The sequence below is a fragment of the Nesoenas mayeri genome (assembly GCF_963082525.1).
Source record: "Nesoenas mayeri genome assembly, chromosome: 3".
NCBI lineage: Eukaryota > Metazoa > Chordata > Aves > Columbiformes > Columbidae > Nesoenas > Nesoenas mayeri.
The window spans coordinates 26,746,330-26,762,425 of NC_137544.1; the positions used below are offsets into that span (position 1 = coordinate 26,746,330).

The 16,096-nt window shown below is 43.4% G+C and overlaps 1 protein-coding gene across 1 annotated transcript in view; it reads right to left on the reverse strand.

Moving 5' to 3' along the window:
* The window catches only part of LOC308038617 (dystonin-like), a gene marked incomplete at both ends in the record, with an annotated part of 310,764 nt that extends 301,992 nt beyond the window's left edge, over nt 1–8,772 (reverse strand). The window contains 2 exons of the mRNA XM_080341395.1: nt 8,124–8,158; nt 8,592–8,772. Of these exons, the coding sequence (XP_080197521.1) occupies nt 8,124–8,158; nt 8,592–8,772 (216 nt within the window). The remainder of the gene's footprint in view (nt 1–8,123; nt 8,159–8,591) is intronic.
* Between the last annotated feature and the right edge of the window lie 7,324 nt (nt 8,773–16,096).

Here is a 16,096-nt window from a genome sequence, read left to right on the forward strand (position 1 = left end):
GGGCCCCCAGGTGTATACATACAAGCCCTTGTATGAACCTAGGGTTTAGATGTGAATTTAGAATATAGTTTTTTATAACCCATGCTGCATTACACTGCTGTTTTAAACAATGTGTTTATTTTTTCCTGTTGTAAGGTTAGGATTCCTATCAAAGCAGGTAAGCTGTAACACTAGGAAAATCTGTTGACATGTAAGCAAATAGGCAAACAGTGTCCGCAGTCCTGCCTCAAGATACCGTTTAAATACTCTTTCCTGTCTAAATCCATAAACCACAGAGGCTGGCCTGTTCTCCAAGCAGTCCTATTATAATCTGATGGGGAGACTTGCAACCCTCCACAGCCGCCTTGCCTTTGCTATGGCTTGTCCCAGTTCCTTCCCTGTTACCTCAGGGCACTGCAAGCCTATGGTAGGAACAGAACAATTATTTAAGAACAAAAATAGATCAGAGTACTGCTCGATCAGTGGTCCGCAAGGGAAAGTTTCATTTAGAATATACTAGCACGTTGCTCAAGTATGTCCCTTTTCCACCCCTGCTTCCTCTGTTTTTTGTCTCATCACTTCTCAGCTTGGGCAGTGCATAGTCTACATCAGGTATAGGCCATAAGGAAATACCTTCAAATATTAAAAATACAGTAGGAAAGAAAATAAGAAATAACACACAGATTGCTAAACCATGTAAATGCTGCCAAAAATCTAGTATAAAGAAATTACTCTCCTCTGTCCCGTATGCTTGTTTGAAGTGCAAACTGGTGAGAGAATTTATACCACCACAGCATGTGAAGATGGGTCTGCACTTTGTCAAGCATAGAATAGATGCATAACTGCTAAGAGACTTAACAGGCGTATATATAAAAAAGACACCTAGAACAGAATTCAGGTATCTATTAAGATACCTAGATTCACATACCAACAACATATTTGAATGGGTCTCTCCTTCAGGAGCTCCTAGTCTAAGTTCTTGTTATAGCCAATGAAAAATGTAGTCAATATACATTCAGTGAGGCTTGAAGAACTGTTCAGCTCATCCTAAAGCAGACACCTACACTAGGTCAGCTGAGTAGCTCTGGAGACTATAAACTGTAAATGCTTACAGCGAGCTGATCTTGCTGTTTGAGAAGATGCTGTTTTTGCAAAGTCACTTTCTGATTCTGGCTGCGCTTTATGTGCAGGAAGGTAGCAGCAGCATATCAGAGGGGAATGATGCCTCCTCAACCTAGCTGTATCATTTTCTTTTCTTTGGAACAAAGAAGGAGGATAAATATAATGCCTCCAAGCTGACATGATTATGCATTTCAGCATAGTTAGTGCTATCGATTTCGATAATCATAAATTAAGTCTTGTAAGAACTATGTTTCACTTCCAATCTTCTCTTCTATTTACCCTGCCATCCTGAAGCCGAGTGCTGTATTTGAGCAGCAGAGTGGACATGGACGATAAAGGACATTGGCACAACTTGCAAGAAATGTGTCTTTGCCCAAATGCAATGAGTTTCTGTAGCTGATGTAGCGTTTTCACCCTTCAGCCGTAACTCATGTTTCATTCGCCTGATGAGTCAGGAATGGCAAACCACTGACTCTCCTTGATGCAAAGCAGGAGGGCATGAGGGAGCACAGCAGGGGCTCAGACACTTTGGACAGCAGAAGAACCCAGATAACAGGTACCCAGGCTCGCAGGTGAACTAGATACACAAGGAACTGGCTCAAAAACAGACAGCTTTGCTGTCACTAGATCAAACTCAGCCATATCAGCCTGACAACCCACTCAAGCATGTCTACAGCGCAGTGCTGAGTCCTTGCCCAGGGGGCTGGTGGGCCTGAGTGTGCACTCTTCAGAGCCTGAGACCGCTCCGGAGCACAGAGCACGGGGAGCAGCTGAGAGGCTGCAGCTCGGATGGTACCTGCTCACATTTGACACGGCCAGACCCAATAGCTCAGCTCAGCTGAACTGCATCCTGTATGAAAATAGCAGGGTGACTTCACCCTGTGCCCTGCATGGTTCTTCCACAGCACATCCAAGGTGCCTCTCCTTAAAAAATCTGGGAGAGGAAGAGAGTGTGAGTGATGTTCCCATGCCCTAGGAAAACACATGCAACAGCCCAGGAACAGAAAACAGCCCCAGAGGTTATACTACCCCATTCATGCAGTGGTTTCTTGCATTTAACAGCCTCAGCCTAAAGTGCTGAGCTGTTTCTGAAGGGGCATCCACAACCTGATCTGCCACCCTAATAATCTAACCAGAGTAACTGAGAAATTAGTGTAGATGGTTAAGGTTTTCTGAGATATATGTGATCTGCAGACCCCTGCACGATCCTTTCTGTCCAAGCACAGTTTCTACAGCAGATGTGGTAATACATGTGCTCACCACAAGTACGACCTCAGCTATTTTAATTCACAGTTTCAATCTGAGGTTAGTTTTGGACAAAAAACAGTAGCTACAAATTTCCATTCTGTACATGTGTACAATGTGGCTGCTAACAAACGGATTGCGACAAGCCGTGCTCCACCTGGATCCTCTTGAAACCAGGGCTCTGCTTGCTTGCAAGCAGCTGCCTGCGTACACCAGGCGTGTGTGCTGTCAACAGGCATACAACATAACTGAAGCTGAAACCTCATCTAAAACACACATTTCCAGAGGTAACAGTAGATACTGAGAAGCCTGAATATGTACATAATGACATGATAGCTAGGAGGTTGTTGACATAACTATATCAATGGGAAATTACATAGTAAGAACTTTGATTATGTACCAGGTCTTTATGCAGTGGCTATCTCCATCCTGATACAGAACTGAGAGGATGTGTTCATCTACAATGCAGGTCCCAATCTACAGTGTACTGAGACCATGCCTTACCCATTGATGTGAACAGTGACACAATGTCAGTACTTTATGGAGTGATTGATAGAGCCAGGAGGAGACCCCCTCAGCATTTGAATGCCCTGCACACTGTTGATGCCAGAACAGAGATGCAGGTAACCAGATGGCCATAGAAATATAGAGGGCATTTTTACACTGCACTATAGCAGGGAGTAAAGATATCCGAGTAACTCTGGAGTTAGCTCAAGAACCCAAGCGGTCTTGCTGCAGCAACTGGGGAATTGCCATGTATTTTGTGATACAGTTGCCAAACAGGCTGTTTCTCAGCACAGACCAATGCTTGCTAGGCTGTCTAAAGGCAGCACTGCAGTGAATGAAGCTGACAGTGATGGACAGAGGAGCAGAATCTCAGTGGTACCTAGTTTGCCATTTACCAGCTCAATGTAACATACTGTCTGGGCCACACTCTTGGACATGTTATGAAAACTGGATAGAAGGATTTGTCCTTATACAGTGTAACCTGTATTTATAGCTCTCCACTCATTCCTGTACATAAGTGCTTTCATACATCTAAGAAAACAATCTATTTTTGCCTCTGATTTATTTTCCCTTGAACCTGTTCCTTAACTCTTAGACAGCTAATGGAAAAAACAGTTTAAACATCCTGGGGGGAAAGTACGTCAAATACAAAGGTAAAATATTTTCAGCCTGATTCAGCTCCACAAAGACAAAGAGAGATCCTTTGAATAGGTGAATGGATGTGTTTTTCTGCCTAGTCCTGTACATTTCTGTTGCTCCTTGAATGCATTGCCTCAAATCAAACAGAAGACTCAAATTCAGCTTGGAGGGTCTGCTGATTTCTCTTTCACTGGAGCTGTACATACGTATCTGGAGCAGTTTATAAATAACTCTGCAATGCCTGGGATAAATTATGGCACAACTCTTCAAAGACTATTCATTATTGTTTTGTAGGATATCTAGAACTGTATTTTTAGGCAACTGTCTCACAATCAGAAGAGGGACAATTATGGTAAAGGCATGCTTAGGATAAATTTATGAACACTTTTTCTGGGCATCAGTCATTGGCAAAGTCAATATATACATTTACTTGAGATTGTTGTACTATAGTTTTGCATCCATTGTACCATAATGGATGATATAGCAAATTCATTTGCTCTTAAAAATTGGCATCAGTCTCGGCTGACCTATTTCACTACGAGTCTTGTCACAACAATAGACTGAATATATATAACCTTGTAGTGACTGTTCAGTATACTAAGAAGAAAACATGGGGTCTGCAAAACTCAAATGACCAAATGTTATTCCTTTGCTACAGCTGTGGTTAATATATGCTGCCGGCCCTCCCAAAGAGTCTTTACATCATGTGTCATCTCCTGTTTGCCTCACTGGTGTGTCTAGTCCCACCAGACACGCGCCTGGGTTATGTGAAGTCAGAATTTACAGTGGACTGTATAACTTCTATGGATTTGCTTCCTAGTGGGTTTATACCAATAGGTCTCAGTGGAAGCATTCACAGGAAACTTGCCCAAAATATATGCATCAAAATTAAATAAATACAAAAAGATACCATATTGCTCATGACTGCCCACTGACACTGATACCTTCAGTTACTGAGATCATATTATTTCTAGTTTAAAAGGTAAAATAAGGGAAAAATGTAAAGCTCACAGAAAATTTCAGGCAAAAGGTTTATAAATCTGGTAATTTTTCCCCCCAATAATATGAAAACCATCAACTACTGGTTTAGAAATTAGCACAATTATCCCTTCATCATCTCATTAAAAAAACACCATTTAAAAATTCTGAATGAGAACCTTCCTTTTCAACAATTCTTATGCCCAAATCCTGAGATTTTAAGAATTATACCTGTGGATTAGTTCCTTCCAGCCTTAGGGCTACAAGCTTAGTTCCTTTTTAATTGAAAGGTAAAAACCTCACATAATCCCATGACTTCAGACGTTTAGACAATAAGGAAAACTAATTCAGAAAGAAATGTAAATCACAAGAAGTAACAACACCAACACATTAAGCAGCTCCTTTAAATTGTAAAGTACAGAGGACATTCAAACCTCTTTGTAAAGCATAAGAAGCTAAATGTTTAAACGCATCAAGCCCAAGCCCTCAAAGTACTCAGAGAAAATTCCTATACTTTATGAAAAACCAAACTTCTACAGAGAGCAAAAGAAGAATGAAGTCAGTGAATCCCTGTCAATACTAAAATTTTTTAATATACAAGGAACAATAATAATTTTTTAAAACCCAACACAGTCCCTATTTTGGTAAAAGTCTCACCAAGTTATATTGTTACTTTGGTGTGCTTTTGCTTGAGCACAGACATTTCATTCTGCAACTGATTCTCAAAATAAAGAAAGAATAGTGCAAATAGCTACATCAAAGTCTGATTTGTCATGTAAGCAATGAATATTTCTGTTGGAAATTTACTTGTTTTCTTTTTACAGCCATGGCATATCTAGGTCTCCCTCAGATTAGAAACATTAACTATTCTGGGTGCGATTCCGTTGTGACTTCATGGAGCATCTATAGCACCTGAGGGATGGAGGGAATCTTAAGAGCAGTTATAGTCATAATGAACTTAAAAGACTGCAGATTAAAAAATATATATATAAAAAACCAGACCTGACAAACTTCAAATAGTATTAAATGAATGTTAGTGGAGAGGAAGACAAACCACTGTATTACCTCAGGAAACCCTCTCATCTTCTTGCTGGTTAATTTTTCTGTTATGGAGCACCTCAAACAAAGACAGACTTTAACCTACTTTATATTCATAATGATTCATGCAAATTTGCCTCCTTTTGAGGCAGGGGGTCAAGTGTTTAAGTTCATTCCATAATGAGTCTGCATAGACTTCTGCAGTATAATAATGAGGCATGTTATGCAGAGACACTCAAAATCAGGACCCACGAAAACTAACTATTTGTGGATTCACTTCACCAGTGGCATATAAAAATCAGAACAGAAGAGCTGATAAGGATCATAAATACATTTTCAAAATTAGTATTTACCCTCCCATAGTATGGTATCTTATTTGTTAATGTGGGGTTCAGTACTAAAGAAAAGGGATTAAATATTTCTCACTGTATATAGGCAAAGACGATGTAGGCATGCACTGTGAGAGCTATGGCTCTGGCAAAGAACCTCAACATAAATTTGCTACACATCTATTTTTCCAAATATAAGGCTTTCCTGGCAGGCAGCCAATCACGCAGGAATTGCCAACCGTTCTGTAGATAGGGCAATTATAATTCTCTGTGCAGTGCCACTAGACCACCTGCATCTTCATGTGTGATGTAAGTCAGATTTGAACCCAGCTCTCAGGAGATGAATGCCAACCCTCTGCTATGTACTATCAACCCATTTTTCATTATCTTTTATTATCATTAAGAAACACAATTTATATTTGCATCTGACAAACAACTAAGCATAGCGGAAGCTATTAAATGGACGCTGTGCTAGAGAACTTGGAGTTGAGATGTTATGTTCATTGTGGGGTAGGGGGGGAATTAAGCAAAGCCCATATTTTTACATATCATGCTTTGCTTTCATCAACATCTTACTGGAGCTGGAAGCACATAATGCTTTGTGCTGATATAGAATGAGAATGTCAAATTTTGTTTCTGATATTCCTGCCAATATTTTTGTGGGAATATGCCTGTAATTTATCAATAATCAATTAAATTAGATTCATTAAAATAAGGTTTTACTTGAAAAAATAAAGGAAAATTAAAATGTAATGATATCATGTGAGTCATCATTTTATCTTAAGAATCAAAAGTCTATCATTAGATAACAAAGGGGAAAACAGCTCCATCACTTACTTAAAAATGCAGTTTAGACCATTAGCTGCGGTGTTATTCTGTCTAAACAAAATGTTGAAAAATATGAAAGAATATAACAGTTCTTAATGGTTTATTCTAGCACTTTGCAGTAAATGGAAACTTCTAGGAAATACTTCAAATGTGTCTACTTCTAACTGGGTGATATGCAAATGACCACATACTGGATGAATACAAAATAAATGAGTCACTTTGCAAACTTCCCTTTTAAGAGTCATCATACAGGACATATATTTCAAAAGGGTGTAACACATTAAAATTCATCTTTATCTAGGCTCAAGAGTGAAAGAATTTTACATGGAAACCAAGTATTTCTTATTGGAGGAACTAAATAATGAAAAAAAATATTTTGTTTTCCAGAGGGACACAATTTTTTTTCATTTACTGTACCACTGTTTACTCAATAACAAAACCAGACCATTCATGGTGTAAAGACAGGACACTCCCTATGTCATTTTCTTTTTGTGATAGTGCATACAAATGTCAAAATAGTTAGGAGTGTAAAATTAATTGCCAATTCAAACTACGTTGCAAAATTTCTCCCATACACACTCTTTAAAACATTACTCATAACTGGGTAATTTTCTCACCCACAACTGGGTCAGAAAAAACGCAAATACATTAAAACTAAAGATCATTTTAGTGCAAAACTCTCAAGGCCTCCAGAGTAGCAGGCAATGGCATGAAGATATACCTTAAATCAATAGCAGGAAACCAGGCAACAGACATATCTAGACAGGAGCTCTACAGGGCAGCATGGAAAAAAAGTGGATGCCAAAACAAGTTTTATTTTCCATATTTTCCTGGCAATCCTGCTCCTCATCCAGAATCCCTACAAAGTCACTGGGTTTAAGGGACTGGGTATGTAAGTGGCATGTAAGAGTTCTGATTTCCCTGCCCTACGAATAGACAGTCACAAAATGAGGCACCTGCCAAGCAGGCTTGTGGTCTGGATCCTTCTGGGATCTCCCATGGCAGCATCCAAGCCCAGTGGCAAGTTCTCTGACACGGAGCACAGCACAGGTGAGGGCTGGCAGCAAACAAGCAAGCAGAAGCCCTGCAGTCGCAAAACCTACCAGCTCTGCACATATTTACACTGCGGTCAATAACTGGGCTCAGGGTTGCTTTTTGGACTGAGGGAGGTCTGGCATGTACAGCAAGCACTGCTTTTCTTGAAGTAACCAATTGCTTTGGAAATGACACAAACCAGCAGGCCAGTTAGGGTAATACGAATGAAAATCTGACATTTGTGCAGAGAAAAAAAAACAAAAACAAACAAACAAAGAACCCCAAGAAATGAAAAAGGACATAATGTCTTTCATGCAAAATGAAAAGTTTGCTACGTGATTTCACTAACAAAAGACCACAACGATATGTACTCAGGTAAATAGAACAACTTCTGACCTTGAAATTGCGTGCTAAATAAATTACCTCAGAGCGAAAGTGATGAGTTCTCATAACAGCATCTGTAAGGGAAGCAGAAAGACACACAGGCTGCATCCAGCTCCGCCTCAGATTTCTCCCTGGCTAACGGGTTTAGCTAATTGCTCGCCCTTCAGCGCATATTCCCGGACAGGCTCTGCCTCTCCCGGCGCAGCCGGCAGCTCCGCCCGGCATTTATATTTAATTCATCGGGAAGAAGTTGAGCATAAAGTTCCGCTGCACTTGCGAAACCGGGGAGGGCTGGGGGGTTCCCGGCCCCTCACTTCCCTCCCGCGGGCCGAGGTTTCGCTAAGGGATGGGTGGAGACAAGGCTGCCGCAGTCCTGAGCTCGGCTTCAGTTTTATTTAAAGCCTTTGCCCGGCTAAACGGAGGCAGAGCGGCCCTCCGCCAGCAGAAACCGCGGGCTGGGCCGGGGACACCCTCCCTCCGCCCTCGGGGATGAGCAGCATCGCTTACCTCGGCTCCTTGAGCGACCTGAAAAGACAGATTTGATGGGATGCCTCCCTTTCTGGAGCCTGCGGTGCCAGCAGCAGAAGAATAAAATCGTAGCGATGGTCCCCAGCAGCAGCAGAAGCAAGAAGAGGGCGCACTGGATGCTGTAGGGTCTCAACAGGACCAGGAAAGCCGCGGCAATCATGGCTCAAGCGCCCGGCTGCCCCTGTGCGTGCGCGGGTCTGCGGCGAGCGGCGGGGGGCCGGGCAGCGCCGGGCAGCCTCTCCCCCCGGCAGCGGGGCGGGCATCGCCGCCGGCACGGCGCTGCTGGAGCTGGCGGCCGGGCGGGAGGCGGCGGCGCGGGGGAGGAGGCGGGGGCGGAGGCGGAGGAGGGCGGGAGGGGGGAGCGGGATGGGAGTCGGGCCGTGACTCAGCAACCGCCGCCGCGGAGACGGTTACGCCGGGGCTGCCCCTCCGCGCCCGCGCGGCAGCCGCGAGCGAGCAGCGCGGCGGGCTGAGCGCCCGCGGGCACCGGCGGGAGGGGCGGGGCGCGGGGGGCGGGGCCCCGCATGGCAGCCGCGCGGGCGCGGCGGGGCGGGGCGCGGGAAGGAGGAGGAAGAAGAGGAGGAGGAGGAGGAGGAGGGTGCCGGTGGCGGTGCCGCCGGAGGGAGGAAGGAGCGAGCACGCCGCCGCCGGGACTTGGCCGGGGCGGCCGGTGACATCACGCGCTGGAGCTGCTGCAGAGGGAGACGGAAAATGGCTGCGGCAAGGTAGCGGGGGCTGGCGGGGCTGCTTGGCTTCCTCGCGCAGGCCGGGGATCCCCGGTAGGAAAGGGGCAGAGCCCGCCGGCCGCCCCGCTCCGCCCCCGCGGCTGCCCCCGCTCTCCCCGGTGAGGAGTCCCCGCCCGCCGCCGCGGAGGGCAGCGACCTGCGGGGCGCGGGGGCGCGGCGACGATCGCCCCTGCAGGTGTGTGTGCGCTGGCGGGGGGTCGCGGGGGCCACAGACCAGCAGACCCGGGACACCGGTCGCGGCCGGTTTCACGGCGAAGCCGCCGCAGGGGGAAGGGATTGGGAAGTGTTAATAAAAGACATCCTGAGAAGGTGATCGGGGTCCTTGTGTCGCGCTGCCCCCTGTCTTTGATGCTGGGATTTAGGCACAGCTGCCAATGGGAGGGACAGCACCAGCCTTCTTCATCTGGGCTGTGCAGTAACGCACACACGACGTTTGGTGCTTGTCGCCCGGGCGGTGTGTGCTCTGCACGCCCGCCGGGACGTTTCCCGGGTGAAAGCCGTGCAGAAGGCGGCTGGTGCGAGGTCGCGCTGCGGCGGGAGCGACCCGGGGACAGAGCCAGCGTGCCGCAGCTGATGTCCGCTCCTGTGCCCTTCTTTGCCGCCTTGCTGGGGCTCATGCGTCGCGTATACCATAAAAATCCTGGCGTGTGCAGGTTGCTAATGCAGATAACAACAAGAGTTTATCTCTGTCACTTATTGCTACCCATGGAGCTCTCACTTTGCTGATACTCCTGACTTTCAAAGATTATTTCAGAGGTCTTTGAAAAACGTAGTTTTAAAACTCCCTTGTACTACTACTACTGCACACGCACACAAAATTACATGCTGCAAATATATCCAGGTAATATTTTCCAACATATTTTTGTCTGGGTTACTGGGGGAAAAAAAGTTAGGGTTAATTCGTGATGAAATTCATGCTCTTTTACATGTATCTTTGATGTGAGCACATAAATGAGAGGAACATTTTGGAAACTTTATGGAAATAATGAAAATCTCTGTAATCACTGGAACAACAATGAAATGTTACTGCTTTTCATGACTACTGTAAAATTATATAGAAAAGCGTATGTGCAAATTTAAACTAAACTACAAAATATGAAGGACAGAGAGGGAAACATATCTATGGTAGCTTAAATAAGGTCAGGAAAAATTATCTGTGGAAGACTAAAATTCATTTATCTCTGAACTAATAACATTGCAACACTTTACCTTTAATGACAGGGAAATCTCTCTTCATTTAACAATTCTCTTGACATGGAGTTTGGGGGCTAAGTAAAAAAAGAAAAAATATGTTGGCTTTTAGGTCTCTAATATTTTATTTCAGGAATTTTGTATCACTTCATAATATATGCCAACACAGTGAGCCAAAATAGGCTGTCATAGTACTTTGTAAAATAGAAAGTTGCTTCATTGCAGCTTTTGATTTAAAGCTTTCCCTGGCAGCCTAGGAACTGACAAATGCGATAAGGTTGTGTTGCATCATGTGACGCAATATTGAAATCTTTCCTAACACCGCAGTACACTGCAGTAAAATGGTTTTAATGCAGATTACCTGGAGATCACTCAAACAGTTCACATTACCTTGCTGTTACATGAAGCAAATTGGTGTGATGCTCCACTGCAGGAGATTGCAGGAGCAGCAAACTTTTGGACACCTTTTGCTCTGCGCTGATTTATTGTTTCAGAATGCGCCGGTAGAGAAAATGTAACAGAGCAGTGACTGCATGGCAAATTGCAGAGAACTGAGAGGGAACAGTTATTTTCACATTGTTCTCGGGTAGCAGTGCGTAGAAAACATCTGACTGACAGATCTCTTTAGCTTTTTAGTTGAAGGTTTATAGCTTTCCCCTTCTAAGACTTAGAGCTCATTGGTGTCTTGAGGATAATATTTTGCCAAAAGGATACAATAAATTTTATGACAACTGCTTAGTTGGTTGTTTTTTGTTTTTGAGGGGGTTTTTTTGAATGCGAAAGATAATACAGTTCAGCACAAGAAATGCTGACATGCATGAATTTTCACAGAGCTACTGCTCCAGGCTTCTGAGCTAACTGTTTCACATGTATACCAAACCGCTGCCATGGCTTTCGATATATTCATTACTGCTCTGTGTTGGTTAAATACTGTGAGGTTGGGTAGTGTGGTTAAAATATTACTTCCATGGTGAGTAAATTTTAAGTTACTGAAGTTATTTCACATTAAATATAAGAAAACTATATGTACGTAGAATTTTTTTCCTCAAAATAGTAATTAAAGAGAAATTAAAATAAGTTTTATGTTTATAGCATTTTTAATACAAGCTCTTTTGCAGAATGTTTTTTGGGGAACTTTTCATAAATCTTAAGGATGATAAACAGAGAAGAGAGAAGGAATGAAGAGAGAAGGTTAAACCAAAATTATTGGCTCTCAGCTGAGATTTGACCTCAGAAGGAGAATCCAGGAGGTGAAGCTATTTCAGAGAAGAGGAAGTAAAACAAGGTAACGGAGTCTTGAGATTAATGATGGCAAGAATGTGTGGAATCGTAAGGCAGGTCAGAAAAGAGATCTACATGGCTGAGACCTTGAACCAAGTTAAGAAAGTAGTGTCCGAGCCTGAAATAAATAAGGGGTACTGCTACAATTTCAGAGTATGCATTATGTGGCTTGCACTTTTGCAGAGATGTGAGAAGATGGGAGGTAGCATCATACAGATGGGTCTCACAGGGAAACAGAGCAGCAACAAAGTCACGGCCACAGCTGCAGTTTTGGGCAGGAGGCTTGGAAGCAGCCTTTCAGTTAAGCAATGCTGAGGGAGGAGGTGGTGATAAGTACTTGGGCAGAAGGATAAAAAAGTTCTACTTCAGAGACTCCACAGAAAAGAGGCAACCAGCAAATGTTTGCAGTGGAAAGGGACAGGAGGGGAGGATGTTTCTCTGGTTGTGGTCACTCTTGAATGCAGTTCTTTACTTATATTCCCAAGTTGCATTAGGGAGGGGAACAGCACAGATATGATGTCAAACTTCTGCAGTTCAATGGAAGAGTTGAGCAGGAAATGTGTTGTAGCAGCAGCAGCCCTCCTGCAGGGACACAAGGCAGTACTGTCCTAAAATATTATTTCAGCCAGTCTTTTTTTATGATAACCTGTTCTGACTTAGCAATCTTGCCCAGCAAAGCTGAAGGTAGAGATACTTTCTTCCCTTACTTTTGTACTGTTTGCAGAGTTGCAGTACAATCTATGGACTAGTGCATATTCTTTTATAATTTCCATAAGATTCAGCAACTCCTTTTAATATAAAAGAAACCAAAAATCCTACATGGGTACTATGGAAAGGAATAAAAAAAATGCAAAAAGAAAGTATGGTGGTGCTTGGAATGGAGAAACCATGTCTGCAGAGAACTGCTGACATCCCCCAGTATGAGCCATGGGATTCAAGGGCAGTCAATTCTCAGAAGTCACCTCTCTGTTCCTACAGATTTAGGCCTTGTGGACCTCATTTTGTAACTATAAGACTCCCTGTATCAATGAACCAAAAGAAAGAGGTCACATGCCAGATCTGATGATGTGGACATAAGAATAGGGTAAAATAAATTATATGATTTCAGAAGAGTTGCTAAGTAAGCAGAAGAGTAAGATCATTTCCTTTCACTGCTATGTAGGTATTCTTTGAGGACTGTGTTTCTACTAGTTAATTAAAATTAAGTAAAATATTCTGCTTAAATGACTACTTAACTGTTTAGAAGGGTTCTCTAATCATCTAATACCTCTTAACAAAATATTTGGATGTTTTTTTCTACTCAAAGTGGAACCTAAGTAAATGCAGTAAAAACCAAAGCAGCAAGCAAAGTAAATACAGAAAATACTGTAGTATCTGCGTATTATCAACTTCATTCAATGAAAGGTCCCCTCCAACCCAAAGTGTTCTATGATTATATGATTCTATACATAATTGACTTTCCCTCTCAATACTTTACTTCACGGGTTATATGCTGTCCTCAGTGTGCTTTCTAGCAGTTTAAGATAATGTATGAGAAGATGTTGTATGAGTTTCTAGTGGATGATTAAACCTTATAAAATACATTCTTCAGCTGGAAGAATAAGAATTTCCAGCTTGATATAGGCATCACATGAAAAAAAACTCAGCAAGGTTATTGCAAATCTTTGTTTTGCAAAACTTGTTAATTTGTTTGCTCTATGCAGTGCTTTGTGTGTTTGGAAGGCACACTAGCATTAGTTAATTCCCACAGTATCCTTTAAATTACATAAATATATATTATTATTTCAGATAATTTGAAAAGAGAAGCTAAACTGTAAAGGTAGTTTAACTTACCCAAGACCAAACTGTGATTCCAGTACTGCAGACTAGAGCCCTCCATGACTGGAATATTTTACCATCTGCAGGTGTCTTGGGTAACCATGTAAAACCAAATTCTGCCTCCTTTATGTATGCAGAGGTAATTGACCTTATTTTGCAGGTTCATCAACTCGCACAACTTGCATGTTTTGATTACCTCCGTTTATTAGACTGAATGTAAATCAAATGGAGTATGAGCCATGCAGTTAGAATCACAGAATTATATAGGTTGGGAAAGACCTTTAAGATCATGGAGTCCCACTGTTAACCTAGCACTGTCAAGTTTACCTCTGAACCTCTAAGCACCTCCTCTATATGACTTTTAAACACCTCCAGGGATGGTGACTCAACCACTTCGCTGGGCAGCCTATTCCAGTGCTTCACAACCCTTTAATTGAATAAATTTTTCCTAATATCCAATCTAGACCTCTCCTGGTGCAACTTGAGGCCATTTCCTCTCATCTTATCACTTGTTGCATGGGAGAAGAGACCAACACCCTCCATGCTACAATCTCCGTTCAGGTAGTTGTAGACAGTGATAAGGTGTCCCCTCAGCCTCCTTTTCTCCAGGCTGAACAGCCCCAGTTCCCTCAACCGCTCCTCACAAGGCTTGTGCTCCAGACCCTTCACCAGGTTCATTGCTCTTCTCTGAAATCTCATATCAATGTCTTTCTGGCAGTGAAGGGCCCAAAACTAAACACAGTATTCAAGATGGGGCCTCACCAGTGCTGAGTACAGTGGCACAATCACTTCTCTGGTCCTGCTGGCCACCTGGGCACACTGCTGGCTCATATTCAGCTGCTGTCAGTCAACACCCCCAGATCCCTCTCTGCCAGGCAGCTTTCCAGCCACTCTTCCCTGAACCTGTAGCGCTGCCTGGGGTTGTTGTGACCCAACTGCAGGACCCAGCACTTGGCCTTGTTGAACCTCAGACAATTGGCCTCAACCCAACAATACAGCTGGTTCAGACCCCTCTGTATGGCCTTCCTACCCTCCAGCAGATCAACGCTCCCACCCAACTTGGTGTCACCTGAAAACCTACTGAGGGTGCACTCAATCCCCTTATCCAGATAATTGATAAAGAAGTTAAACAGAACTGGCCCCAATACTGAGCCCTGGGGAACACCACTGGCCACCAACTGGATTTGGCTCCATTCACCACAAGTCTTTGGGCCCGGCCCTCCAGCCAGTTCTTTATCCATCGCAGAGCACACCCATACAGGCCATGCGCTGCTGGCTTCTCCAGAAGAATGCTGTGGGAGGCTTTGCTAAAGTCTAGATATGCGGCATCCACGGTCTTTCCCTGATCCACTAAGTCGGTCACCCAGTCATTGAAGGAGATCAGGTTGGTCAAACAGGACCTGCCTTTCATAAATCCTTGCTGACTGGGTCTGATCACCTGGTTGTTGCATACATGCTGTGTGATGTCACACAGGATGATCTGCTCCATAATCTTCCCTGGCACCAAGGTCAGACTGACAGGCCTGTAATTCCCTGGATCCTCCTTGCAGCCCTTCTTGTAGATGGGTGTCACATTTGCTAACCTCTGGTTACCCAGGAGTGTTGATAAATGATGAAAAGTGGCTTGGTGATCACCTCCGCCAGCTCCCTCAGTACCCTTGGGTGGATCCCTGTTGTGCACTCACAGCTTATGGCATTGCTGGAGAAATGCTGGCAGGAATTCTGTGGGCATAAATTCACTTTGCAGATGGAGGCTGATGGAGGCTGATATTGAGCCGATATGGAAATATACTGCTAAAGCTCCTATGGCTCCTTTTTTTTTTTTTTTTTTTACTATCACAGCAGTGATATGCCCTTTTGTCCTTGGTTAAAATTTGCTCTGCATTCATTTTTGGCAGTGTTTAATGTACCAGTTGTCAATCTGAATGCGGCCTTGCATCCCAGAGGGAATTGCACTTCATTTATATTTGATGTATATAATTGGAAGTTCCTTAAGGATTGTTTCAGACCAGTATACAACACTGGTCGTTGAGCTCTTACATTAATTTATAAAGTTATGTTGAACTACACACACTAAAAAGACATTTAATTTTACATAAGGGAAAAAATAGCTCTAATAAGGTTTGAGGTTGTTACCCTTGCAGGAAAGATGCCTTTCTGTCAATTCTCCTAAGCGCATGCACAACCACTCTTAGCTGCAGTAATATTCTCTGGAGTAAAGAGAATGTATGTGTCTCTTGTTCTAGCTCATGACCTTTAATAGTAATGCAGATTTTTTTTTTAACTGGAGATCATCAAGTTCATCCCTCCTACCAACATGCTGCAGAACCAGAGCAATTGAGGAAGAGCTTTGGAGTAAAAGAGCAGGCACTTCAAGTATTAACCAGGCATGACTTCTATTATCACTCCCCTATGACAGCCAATAAAGACACAGGAGCAGAGATAGTT